The sequence below is a fragment of the Microcebus murinus genome, chromosome 20, assembly GCF_040939455.1.
Source record: "Microcebus murinus isolate Inina chromosome 20, M.murinus_Inina_mat1.0, whole genome shotgun sequence".
Taxonomy (NCBI): Eukaryota; Metazoa; Chordata; class Mammalia; order Primates; family Cheirogaleidae; genus Microcebus; species Microcebus murinus.
In genome coordinates, this window is record NC_134123.1 from 27,058,173 (window position 1) to 27,071,551 (window position 13,379).

At 43.1% G+C, this 13,379-nt stretch overlaps 1 protein-coding gene across 1 annotated transcript; it reads left to right on the forward strand.

Moving 5' to 3' along the window:
• Positions 1–669: 669 nt before the first annotated feature.
• NUDT7 (nudix hydrolase 7) lies at positions 670–13,023 on the forward strand. Its single transcript, XM_012772546.2, has 4 exons — positions 670–804; positions 4,044–4,197; positions 9,072–9,230; positions 12,192–13,023. Exons 1-4 carry the CDS (start codon positions 770–772, stop codon positions 12,558–12,560), a joined length of 717 nt encoding a protein of 238 aa, XP_012628000.1. The 5' UTR covers positions 670–769; the 3' UTR covers positions 12,561–13,023.
• Positions 13,024–13,379: the final 356 nt, after the last annotated feature.

A 13,379-nucleotide genomic window follows, 5' to 3' on the forward strand; every position in this document is an offset into this window, starting at 1 on the left:
GTCTCTTCTCCCATTTGACTGTGAGCTCCACGTGGCCTTCCTTTTGCTGTGGGATCTGCATGTAAGTGATCAGTAAATATGTGATAACTGTCGTTCAGGAAAGCTGAACCACCTTACCCTTCCAGCAACAGTGGATGGAAGTGCCTGAATCCTCTCACCTCACCAGCATTGCATTTTTGTTTAAAAAAATTTTTTTTTAAAGACAAGTTTTCACTCTGTCACCAGGGCTACAGTGCAGTGGCATCGTCATAGGTCACTGCAACCTCAAACTCCTGGGCTCAAGCAATGCTCCTGCCTCAGCCTCCCAAGCAGCTGGGACTACAGACATGCACCACCACTCCTGGCTAATTTTTCTATTTTTGTAGAAATGGGGTCTCCACGTTCTTGCTCTCAAACTCCTGGCCTCAAAGGATCCTCTGGCCTTGACCTCCCCCAGTGCTGGGATTACAGGCATGAGCCACCGCGCCCGGACATTTTCATTTAAAACAAAACAAAACAACTTTTACAATTATAAATTTCACAATTTCCCATAAGCCTCTTGCTTTCCAGAAACAGCGAAGAGCAGAGCAGAAACTGCTTTACTCGACCAGCAAGACCGGACCCTAAGCCCCGCCCACACACGGCGCCCCGCCTCTGGCCCCGCCCCCGTCCTAAGCCCCGCCCCGCCTCCGGCTGCAGGCTCGTCCCGGGCCGGTGCTGCTCTGCGCAGGCCCGTGCCGCCCAGCACTTCCGAGGAGTCACTCAGTGGAAACAAAGGTTCCCCACGACAATGTCGCGTCCTGGTCCTCCCCAGGAGCCAGTCAGGTAACGCTTTCCCGCCCCAGGCACCCGAATCCCGCTTCGCCGGGCCTCGATCGCGACCAGGCCTGACCTTGCGGCTCCCGCCTGCCCTGCGCGCCCGGGCTCGGGGCCCTCCCCTCTATGCAAGCTCGCAGGTCCCCAGACCTTTGCACCTTCCCCGGCCACACATGCCGGGTTGGGCTCTCCCCTCTTCCCAGCCGGTCTCGCTCTTCTGCAAAGCGCTTCCCCACAGTTGGAACTCAGGGCCCCTGATGGGGGCGCAGCCCCAGGTTCAAGTTCATGTGTGACTTCGGGTCTGTCACTTAGGGAACCTCTCTGAGCACAGACGGGGTCCTGTTCTCACCTGCCGGACTGTTGTGAGGATGAAATGAGAAAAGCACTGAAAGAGTGTGCGGTGCGCCCACGCTCAGAACGCGGTGGCTGCTGCTATTGTTGCTATCTTTACGGTGATTATTTCAAAGACCAGCCCCTAAAGGGGACAGACACTTTTTTTGCAGCCTGGTTCCTCCGGTCAGTTCTGGGGTCTTCTCCTTAAAATCCACCCTTGGTCGAGTCCATCCACCCCCTGGGCCTGCCACTTTTGGACAGGACCTGCGTACACCGGGCTGCAAGCTGGACTCCTCCGAGCCAGTATCGAGCGATTCTTTTCAGGCCATTTGCTGTGTTACCCAACCACATCTAGTGAGCGCTCTGCCACGAAGAAAGAGGCAAAAGAAGAGCAAACACTTCCCACAAATATTAATAACAGCTTGAGATGGGGAAATTTATGACAGTAGTTACCATTCGTTGAGCACCAGCCGAGTGCCAGCCACCGCCTGGGAACTGCATCATTTCATCTTCATAAATACACTAAGGCATGCCACAGATGAACTAAAACTCAGAGATATTATTCCTATACACTTTTTTTTTTTTTTTGAAACAGAGTCTCACTCTGTTGCCCCAGCTAGAGTGCCATGGCGTCAGCCTCACTCACAGCAACCTCCAACTCCTGGGCTCAAGCAATCCTCCTGCCTCAGCCTCCCGAGTAGCTGGGACTACAGGCATGCACCACCATGCCCAGCTAATTTTTTCATATATATATATATTTTTAGTTGGGCAATTAATTTCTTTCTATTTTTAGTAGAGACAGGGTCTCGCTCTTGCTCAGGCTGGTCTCAAACTGCTGACCTTGAGCGATTCTCCCGCCTCGGCCTCCCAGAGTGCTAGGATTACAGGCGTGAGCCACCACGCCCAGCCCTCCCTATACACTTTTGAAACTAATTCTGGCTGTCTTAAATATCTGATTTTGCCCACAATGCAAAACTACCTTCCTAAAGAAAAAGTAAACCAAATTGTTCGTTTTCTAGGGCTGCCATAACAAAGTACCACAAACTGAGTGGCTTAAAAAAGTAGACATTTATTCTGTCATGGTTCGGAAGGCTGGAAGTCTGAAATCAAGGTGTCAGCAGGGCCACATTCCCTCTGCAGGCTTTAGGGGACAATCTTTCCTTACCTCTTCCAGCTTCTGGTGGCTTCTGGCATTCCTTGGCTTGTGGCAGCATCACTCTAATCCAGGGGTCCTAAAACTTTTTAAACAGGGGACCAGTTCACTGTCCCTCAGACTGTTGGAGAGTGCGCACTGTGGGCCCGGGACGAGTTGGCTGCTAAGCAGGACAGGCAGCAGCAGCGGCAAAAACACCCGGAGGGCTGGATAAATGTGCTAGGCGGCCCGTATGTGGCCCTCGGGCTGTAGTTTGAGGATGCCTGCTCTAACTTCTGCCTCTGTCTCCACATGGCCTTCTCTCCTGTGTGTATCTCTCTGTGTCCTCTGTTCTTCCTACAAGGACACCAGTCATGGGATTTGGGACTCACTGTAAATCCAGGATCATGCCATCTCAAGATCCTTAACTAATTACATCTGAAAAGATCCTATTTCTGAATAAAGTCACATTCTGAAGTTCTGGGTGAACATAAATTAGGGAGGTGCAGGGACTCATTACGCAAACCAGCAACAAAATACACCCGTCAAAAGGACCAAACCATTGCAGAGATTTTTCACCTCCTTGGTTGAATATATATTAGGTACATTATGTTATTTTTTGTAGCTATTGTAAATGGGATTGAGGTTTTATTTCTCAGCTTGGTCATTATTAGTATATATAAATGCTACTGATTTTTATATATTGATTTTGTATCCCGAGACTTTACTGAATTACATTTATCAAATCTAGTCTTTTGGAGGAGCCTTCAGGGTTTTTAAAGTATAAGATCATCTCACCAGCAGATATAATTTGACTTCCTTTATTCCAATTTGGATGCCCTTTGTTTCTTTTTCTTGCCCCAGTGTTCTGGCAGTCCAATACTATGTTGAACAGGAGTGCTAAAAGTGGGCGTCCTAAAAAAAAAGTGGACATCCTTGTCTTTTGTTCCCCTTTTTAGGGGGAATGCTTTTAACTTTTCCCCATTCAGTATGATGTTGGCTGTGGGTTTGTCACATATAGCTTTTAGTATTTTGAGGTATGTTCCTTCTAGGCCTAGTTTGTTGAAGGTTTTTATCATTAAGAGTGCTGGATTTTAGCAAGTGCTTTCTTTGCATCAGTTGAGATGATCATATGGTTTTTTAATTGTTTATGTGGTAAATCACGTTTATTGATTGCATACATCGTTACATGGTTATCTTTGCATTTCTGGAATAAAAATCCACTTCTCATGAAAAGGGCACCATTTGTGGTTATAAATCCAAATACTTGCATATTAGTAGGAAATGGTTCACAAAATGTGTTTCCCTGGTCCACAGCACCAGTAACTCACTGAGAGTTTGATATAAATGTTAATTTTCAGTGATCTACCCCAAGGTTATGGATGTCAAAGTTCAACTACTGCATTATTGAAAAAACATTTTATAGGCTGGTCTCAAACTCCTGGCCTTAAGTGATCCTCCCACCTCAGTCTCCCATGTAGCTAGGATTATAGGTGTGAGCCACCACACCTGGCTCCTTTTACCATATTTTAATGTAAAATTTAATTTAGGTTTCAAAGTGAACCTGTGCACTAAACTCTGTGCTTAGATTTTTTGCTTCATTTTCATCTTGTCAACAACCATGTAATTTAGCTACTATTATTTCTGCCATGTTATTGAAAAGTACACTGAAATTCAGAAAAGATAAGCCCCACACAACAAAGCAGAAATGTAGGCAGGATTGGACACTTTTTTACCATAACTCTGCTTACTGAAATGTCTGTCTGGTTTGTTTCCCTTTTAGAAACAGTTTGATAGATGATGCTAAGGCTCGCCTAAGAAAGCACGATGTTGGGAGCAAATATTCTCACTTGTCGTATAACAAATGTTCCATCCTTTTACCACTGTTGGCTAAAGGGGGAAAACTCCATTTGTTGCTCACCCTGCGGTCAGAGAAGGTAGGTGGACAAAAAGGCTCCTGCCATTAAATCTCAGGGCATTTGAAAACCTCATGAAATTTTGTCATTTGCACACATTTTAAGGCCACAATTCTCAAGTGGACTTTTAAAATTGTCATGTTGGAGGGATACAAGAAGCCACAGGATAACATGGTGGGTTTTGGGAGGTGGTTTTGGAAAGAAAGGGAATTTAGCTAGCAAGTAATTTAAAATGCTTTCAGACCAGGATTACCTAACCTTGGTGCTATTGGCATTTTGAACTGGGTAAATCTTTGTTGGGGAGGCTGTTCTGTGCATTGTGGGATGTTTAGTGTCATCCCTGGTCTCTACCCACGACATGCCAGTAGCATGCATGCACGCGCACACACACACACACACACACACACACACACACACAACCTTTGTGACAGTCCTTAATGTCTACAGGCATTGCCTACTGTCCTGGCAGGGATTAGGGGATGCAAAATTGCCCCCACCTAGAGCCACTGTTTAAGGCTAATCTCACCCTAGATAGAATGAGAAAATACTAGAGCATAGAAGTTAACAGCCTAGGTCCTGAAGCTAGCTGCCCACGTTGAATGCAGGCTCTCTCCTTGCCAGCTGTGTGACTTTGTCTTAGTTACTTACCCTCTCTGTGCTTCAGTCTCTTCACTTGTAAAATGAGGACAAAATATTAGTACCTGTTTCATACAGCTGCTGTGAGGATTTCACAGGGTAACAAATGTTAAGCAGCTAAAACAACCCTGGCACTTGGCAAGAAAGGATTCAGTAAGTTTCAAGTGACATCATTAGCGTCAAGTGGCAGACACAGCCTGAGGTTTTAAGATAAACACTTTCAACGTAAAGAAATATTGGGCTGGGACTAGAGTTTCTGGCTTACCACTCACCCAAGAGTACAGTTACTGTATCCTTGCTGTTGGGATATTTCCAAGGAAAAGTTGGGAAAGCAGTAATTTCATGGTTATCCAAATACTAAAAGAAAATGGACCATAATAGCATTTTTTAAAAGCAGAATAATGGAAAACATCTTGTTAACAAAAACAAACAAACAAAAAAAAAAGCGAGGAATGGATCAGCTGAAGTTTTGTGGACTTGGGAGTACACATGTGTGGATTCTTTTTGGTCTGGGCCAGGCAACAACACATAAATTCAGGAGGTGATGAAAATCGAGGACAGACACTTAAATGGAAACCAGAGGCCAGAGTCTGTTCTGAGCTCTGCCAGTAAGCACAGGAGAAGCAGCACTTACATATATTTTTTGAATTATCAGACAATAATGTAGAAAATCTAGATAAGACCAAAATCCCAAGCAAGTTGGTCTCAGGTCTCTTTATTTTTTGTTTTGTTTCACCCAGAGCAGCTTTGCCTATTGATTATTAAGGTCACTTTTTAAAAAAGTGTTTAAATCTAATTAAATCCGACTGTGAATACTATCTGGCTATGGGGTGAGAAGTTCTCCTTGGGGCATTACTGGGTCTCTGCCCCTCTATCACACAAGCAGGGAGCTCACAAGAGATTTCCTCCCAGTAGATGGGCAATGGGGCTCCAGGTATCCATCCGCCCCCCCCTTGAAAGTGTGTTCTCCCACTAGCTCCTGGAAGCTGGATCGATCAAAGTTCTTAATCTCCCTGGGTCTCAGTTTTCCCATCTCTAAAATGGGACTGAAAACTGTGCCTAATGTATAGGGTTGTTCTGAGAGTAAAAGATACCTGCAAAGGGTTTGGCATAGCTGCTGGCATGCTGTAACTGCTGCATGCAATTGGCTATTACATATGTTATTATATGTTTTCGTTTTTTTCCCTGTCAGGGTCCACCTTGGTTAAGGGGCTCCTCTAAGAGTCCTGGTGCCCAGCAAAGAGCTGGCAAACGCCCCTCCTCCATCACACACCTGGGCACAGACCTTCCCACCTTTAAAGCTGCCCACTTTACAGCTTTGAGGAATTAGCTGCTTTGCTAATTATTCTCTTATCTCCACATTTGGAGATAAGAAAATGTACAAAGATTTTTTTTTATTTTTTGTACAGCTATACAGTATGTTTATCTTTAAGGTAATTATTCTTACAAAAGAGTCAAAAAAAGTTTTTTAAAATTACAATGTTTATAAAGTCAAAAAGTTACAACAAGCTAATTTATTATTGAAAAAAGAAAACTCTCCTTTATAATTTTAATGTAGCCCAAGTGTTCTAAAGTCTATTCACTCACTGACTCACCAAGAACAACTCCCTACCCCGCATGCTCTGTTCATGGTAAGCATCCTATATAGGTGTACCCTTTTTTACCTTTTATATCCTATTTTTACTGTATCATCTCTGTGTTTAGATACATTTAGATACACAAATACTTAACCATTGTGTTACAACTGCCCAGAATGTTCAGAACAGTAACATGCCATACAGGTTTACAAGCTAGGCTATACCATAGGCATTTAGTAGGCTGTCTGATCTAGGTTAGGGTAAATATACTTTGCGATGTTTGCACAAGGACAAAATCACCTAACAATGCATTTCTCAGAACACAGCCTCATGGTTAAGCAGCACATGACTGTACATTTAAAATAGTCATTAAATCACGTCTGTATTTCTGTCAAACTGATGATTCCTTGGAGATGCCTCTGTCACTGGCTGCCTTGCAATTGGACCTGCAAACAATAAAGTGCTTTTTCAGAGGTGCTGTCATATGAGGTCTACTTCTCAAGCATTTCGTCAGACACATTTGCACTGGGTGGTGAGGATTCACAACTGTAGAAACATGGCCATCAGCCTTCTTCTCACCTGCTCTCATAACTAGAATTGATGGGAAGGTGTCTGAGGATTTATCTATGGTAGCATTCCTGTAGTGCTCCCGATTTTTCAGCAGAGAACTTTAAAATGTTTTTTTGGTTTTTTTAAAGGCTTGCCAAACTGGGGCTATAAATCATAGAATGCCAAAAAATGTATGGCAGCATTGTCTTAGTCTTTTTGAGCTGCTATAACAAAACACCTTAGGCGGGGTGGCTTATAAACAACAGAAATTTATGGCTCACAGTTCTGGAGGCTGGGAAGTCCAAGGTGCCAGCAGATTTGGTGTCTGGAGAAGGCTCACTTCCTAGTTCATAGATGGTCATCTCTTTACTGTGTCCACACAGGGCAGAAGGGACAAGGCATCTCTCTCAGGCATATTTTATATGTCACTGATCTCACTGATGAGGGCTTCACACCCATGACCTAATCACTCCCCCAACGTCCCATCTCCTAATACCTTCCCTTAAATGTAAAGATTTCAACATATGGATTTGGGAGGGACATAAACATTTAGATCATAACAAGTATCTAGTTTATCCTTACATAAATATATCAGCCCAGGTGCTAAAAATTCCAACATGACTTCTTAATTTAGCTTCTAAACATCAAGAACTGACCTTCTGAGTTCTTGTCATTAAATATTTAACACAGGTCAGGCACTCTTCCCCATGCTTCAGCCATAGATCATGAAACCATTTCTGCAGCTCCAGGAGGTGCACGCTGTCATGACCTCATGGCATCCAAGAGGCAGACCCAGGAAACTTGCTGTGCCTGAGGTCTCCTGGACAGTTCAGTAGAGAGAGGGTAGCGGGTACTAGGCAGGAGTGGGTGAAAAAGAAATTGAGGTCAGTTTGCCTCTGAGATGTTTGGTCCTGCAGAAGAGAAAAGGTGAAGGGTTTGTATCTCTCCACCCATGCCCAAAATAGGAGAGAAATCATTTTAGACACAGAGATAAGAAAGGGCATAATATTTAGGATGCTACACATGGAGACACTATCAATTCTTCTAAAGTCAGGAAGGAATGGAATCAAGGATATAGGTGGAAGAGAGAGACCTCTGGTTCCTTTGCAAATGTGTACAAAGATAAAGAGAGATGCCAACACAGGTGGGGTGCAAATAGCTCCAGTGCCCATATTTTCTGGGTTTGAGTAAACTCTTAATAAATATATGTTGTGCAGGTTAAGAACACTGGCTCCAGAATTAAACACTGGTTATTATCCAGCTCATTGTGTGAACTTCGTCAAGTTATTTAGCCTCGTTGAGCCTTAGTTCCTTTGTCTGAAAGTGGAAATGATAATCGTATAATAGCTTATATGTCCATCAACAGATAAATTATGATATGTACATACAATGGAATGCTATTCAGCCATAAAAAGAAATGCAATACTCATACATGATACAACATAGAAGAACCTCAAAAGCATTAGGCTGAGGCAGAGAAGCCGGACACAAAAGTCCAGAGTAGGTAAATCCACAGAGACAGAAAGTGGGGGTCAGGGGAAATGGGGATCAACTGTTTAATGTGTGTGGAGTTTCCTTTTGGCAGTAATGAAAATATTCAGGGACTAAATAGTGGGCATAGTTATACAACATACAGCATTAAATGTCACTGAATTTTTCACTTTAAAATGGTTAATTTTATGTTACGTGAATTTCACCTCATTAAAAAATAAATTTAAAAAACAGTAACTCAAAAAACTGTTCTGAGGACTCAGTGTTCTAGAAAAGTCCTTGGGAAACAGCACGCTCAGTTGTGATAAGCACCCAATTAAGGACTCAACAAAAAATGATCCGTTGATGACGTTACCCTTTATATGATCGTTTAAGCTGTTTTCCCCTATCAGTGTCAATCTGGTATCTTTAGGGGGCAAATAGAAAAAAACTTGGATGGAGGGAAACTCTCAAAGTTCATTGTTTTTTTAAAAGATTCAAGGAAAAACTTTTTTTCCACCCTGTCTTGTTCACCACCATCACCACCAGCATAGGAATGGTCTCTGGCACAAAATAGAAGCTCAGTAAATATTTGTTGAATGGATGAATAAATAGTTCCAAATTTGGAATCACACATTGTCGCTCTGTCTGTTCACCATCCAGCTAAAAAGGTCCCCTGGAGAAGTCTGCTTCCCTGGAGGAAAGCGTGAACCTACAGACGTGGATGACGTAGCCACGGCTCTGCGGGAAGCCCAGGAGGAAGTGGGGCTGCGTCGACATCAAGTGGAGGTCATCTGTCGCCTGGTGCCGTGTCTGTTTGACGTAAGGGTTTTCTTAGACTCTCTTGGGCCCCCGGTGGATCTGCTGTGCTCGGGATTCCACGTTTGTCCAAACATAACCCCAAATGTACCGCACGTAAAGTCAAGAGACTGAGCTCTTGTGTGCACATTGCTCCTCATGAGCTAAGTTGCTGTGGGTAATGCCCCTTTGCCTACCTGGGGCCCTCTGTCCCCATGCAAAAATAAAAGGGCAGAACTCCATCAATGGGTTTCAAACTGGGTGCCATGGAACCCTGAGGGTGCTTCAGAATTATTGCATTAGCACTCAGTTCACATTTACTTTCCTCCAGTGTACATGGATCCTGAGAGTTCAGTTGAAAAAATAATACACACTACAGTATGCTATCACCAAACTTTATCCCCTTGGAGGCCACCAAGGCAGTACTTTTGCCCTAAAGATACTCATTTCTGTGCATACCATGGAATACAGCTTCCTCTATAACACATGGATGAAGCAGTACCCCGAGATTACTAGGCACGCTGTTTAAAAACTATTCCTATGTGTAAATGCATTTCTGTTGATTTAGGATTTCCTTGCTAGTATACACCAAAATATATTTTAAAATATTTAAAAAAATGAATTCTGGAGCTGATACAACCACATCTTATTTTCTGTATGTTCACCACAACCTCATTGTTGTACTAATTGACTTTAGAAGGAGCAAATGTTGCAAACTTGAACTTGGATAACGGCAGTATTTTATCAGCATAGACGTTTTACCTTTAAATGTTGATGAAATTAAAACCTTTCATTTCAATTTTAGCATAGTTATAGATTTACGGAAAAGTTGCAAAGATAGTACACAGTGTTCGTATACCCCACACCCAGTTTCCCCTGTGGTTAACACACTTCACTGTGGCATTTTTGTCACAACTACAAAAAAACCAATATCAGTATATTACTATTAACTAAATTCTATGTTTTATTTGCCCTTTACTTGTTTTTCTACTAATGTCCTCCCTTTTGACCTGGATCTCATCCAAGATATCAAGCTGTATTTGGTTGTCATGTCTCCTTAGTCCTCTGGTCTGTGGCCATGTCTCAGACTTTTCTTTATTCTCATGACCCTGACATTGAGGGGTTGTGGTCAGGTATTGTGTAGCATGTCCCTTTGAGGTGTAGTGGTCAGGTATTCAATAGCATGTCCTTTTGATATTTTTTTTTTTTTTTTGAGACAGAGTCTTGCTTTGTTTCCCAGGCTAGAATGAGTGCCATGGTGTCAGCCTAGCTCACAGCAACCTCAAACTCCTGAGCTCAAGCAATCCTGCTGCTTCAGCATCCCGAGTAGCTGGGACTACAGGCATGCACCACCATGCCCAGCTAATTTTTTCTATATATATTAGTTGGCCAATTAATTTCTTTCTATTTATAGTAGAGATGGGGTCTCGCTCTTGCTCAGGCTGGTTTCGAACTCCTGACCTCGAGCAATCTGCCCTCCTCAGCCTCCCAGAGTGCTAGGATTACAGGCGTGAGCCACTGCGCCTGGCCAGCATGTCCCTTTGAGGCGTAGTGGTCAGGTATTACACAGAATGTCCCTCAGTTTGGCTTTGTCTGATACGTTTCTCATTGTCCAACTGGGGTCACAGTTTGGGATGACACTATGGGGTGAAGTGCCCTGATCACATTGTAGCAGAGACAGACATCAACTTGCTATGTTTTATACACTGGGCTTCCAGGTGCATTTTGATTTCAAAAGAACAGCCTCCCTGATGCCTGACAATTAGAAAACCAGTAGATCAGATCGTCCTTTACCTTCATTTAGCATGAAGTCTCGGTGGTGCAGTGTTATGAAGATCAGTCATGCTGGGACAACATCCGTCTTAATTGGGTCCATTTTAAAAACAGAAAGATCAGTGCTCGGGGAGATTTAGTATGGAAGAAGCTATTAGCCACTCAATAAATGTTTGCAAAGTGTACGTGTATGAGAGAGAAATGGGGGGAGAGAAAAGGATTACACAAGAAATGTGTCAATTACTTCCCGTTCCATTTTGTTTTTCTAATGGGAACTCTTTTCCTTTGATTGCTGCAAGCCCACCAGCACATTTGGAGGATTTATTTTAGAACTCTATGGAACAAATTGAACCATCCTGGTTACAAGTTTGCAAAGTGAGACTAACCGCATTTTCGAGGTCCCCAGGAGCTACTGAATTCTGCGGGTGCATGGATAGAACACAACAGTACTCACAGCAAAGTGTTGGGTCTTCTAGGGGGCCTGACAGTCCTGGAGCAGATTTCTACAATAACATTATTGTGAAATTAGAATGAAAAGAGGCTTTACAGAAAAGTGTGCTGTGTTTGGAAGTGCTAGGGAGGATTTTTTTTTGTTTTATTGGCCCTTGTGTATTTTTTAAATGAATTATGAAAATGCCATTTATTGAACACTTATATGCATATTCTGAGTGGTTCTTAACCTGCTGTGATTCTGCCCTCAGGGGACATTTGATAATATCTGGAGATGTTTTGGGGTGTCACAGCGGGGGGGTATGCTACAGGCTCTTCCTCCAACTCCTCCATTAACCCTCCCAGCTAGGCTGTGACCCCAGGAGCCGGAAGTGCCTGGGAATTTACTTCCGGCAAGACAGCCGTTAACCAGTGACCAACTGAGGGCAAGGAGCATGAAAGTCCGGCTCCTTTGTCTTCACCTGCTATTGCCAAATTGCCATTCCAAAAGATTGTGCTAGTTTATATTCACAGAAGATACCTCATATTCTCAGAGTCATCTCATAGATGCCCATTTGCGTAGGGCAGGTAACTACCCCCATTTCATAGGAGACATAAATTTACTTCCGGAGCAAGTTTTTCCCCCTTCCCTTACCCACCTTCTGTAACTGATGGCTTTGGCCATCAATTCTTTTCTTAGCTTACATGGAACTGGCTTGAATTTAGCATTTGAAACAATATGGCTTCACTTCTTAATTGCTGTATTTTGTTTTCTGCTTTTAGAAATATACACTGGTAACCCCAGTTGTGGGTTTTATAGACCACAACTTCAGGGCCCAGCCTAACCCAGATGAAGTGAAGCATGCATTCCTGGTGCCACTGGACTATTTCCTACACCCACGAGTCTACCGCCAGAAGCACGTCACATTTTTCGGTCATAGTATCATCACTCATTTCTTTGAGTACGTGAACCCTGAAGATGGTGTGACTTACCAAATCAAGGGAATGACTGCAAAGATTGCTGTGTTGGTCGCCTTAATTGTTTTGGGGAAAAAACCCACCTTTGAGGTTGAATATAATCTCAGTGATCTAATATCATCCTCTGAAGAGTTGTTCCTGAAGTTGCATAAATATAACACAAGCAAGCTATGATTTATGAGACCAAGATCCAAAGAACTATCCAAGAGGTTTTTGTGTCTGCTTATTTATAGAATGACAATAGTGTCAGCTGCTGGAATTTGACAGTGTGAATATTTTTCCTGCAATGTGCAGATAAAAACCCTGCCTTTTTTCCAGTTGCCTTCTAATGTCTGAAAGAGCAAAAGTCTTTTCCAAAGTGGAAAAATGTGTTTCTAGTGTTGCATAGTATCAACCAAAGTATGTTAACAATATTTTTCTTCTCAGTGGAAATCAACCAGGGGGAATGGAAGAGGAGAGGAGGGGCAAAAACCTACCCAATGGGTACAATGAACACTATTTAGGTCATGGGCACACCTGTAAACGTTTGTACCCCCTTAGTATTTTGAAATTTTAAAAAATTTAAAAAATATTTTTCTTACACATAAAAGAGTATATGGCACATAGTAGGCACTTAATAAATATTTGTTGAATATGATTGACCATGTTGCATTTATCTTATTTGTAAGAGGCAATATATTTTTCTAACTGTTGTTACGTGTAACAGAAACTTCTGGTCTTCCCTGTCTTCTGTGGCAGTAGAGTTCAAGCTAGGTTCATGGCTTTCCAGGTGGAAACAGCATTACCCAGGATCCTCTGCCATGAAATTTGACTCCAGGACTTAGTTTAGGCCAATAGGGCATGGGTGCAAGTTGACTTTGCATCTCATCTCCAACTGAAGAGATAAGCCGGTTTCCCTCCAGTCCCTCTGGTTCCCATCTCCATGAGCTGCAGCATGGACTTGTCTGCAACCCAGCCCTGACCATAAACATAAGGACAATTCCTGGGAGAACA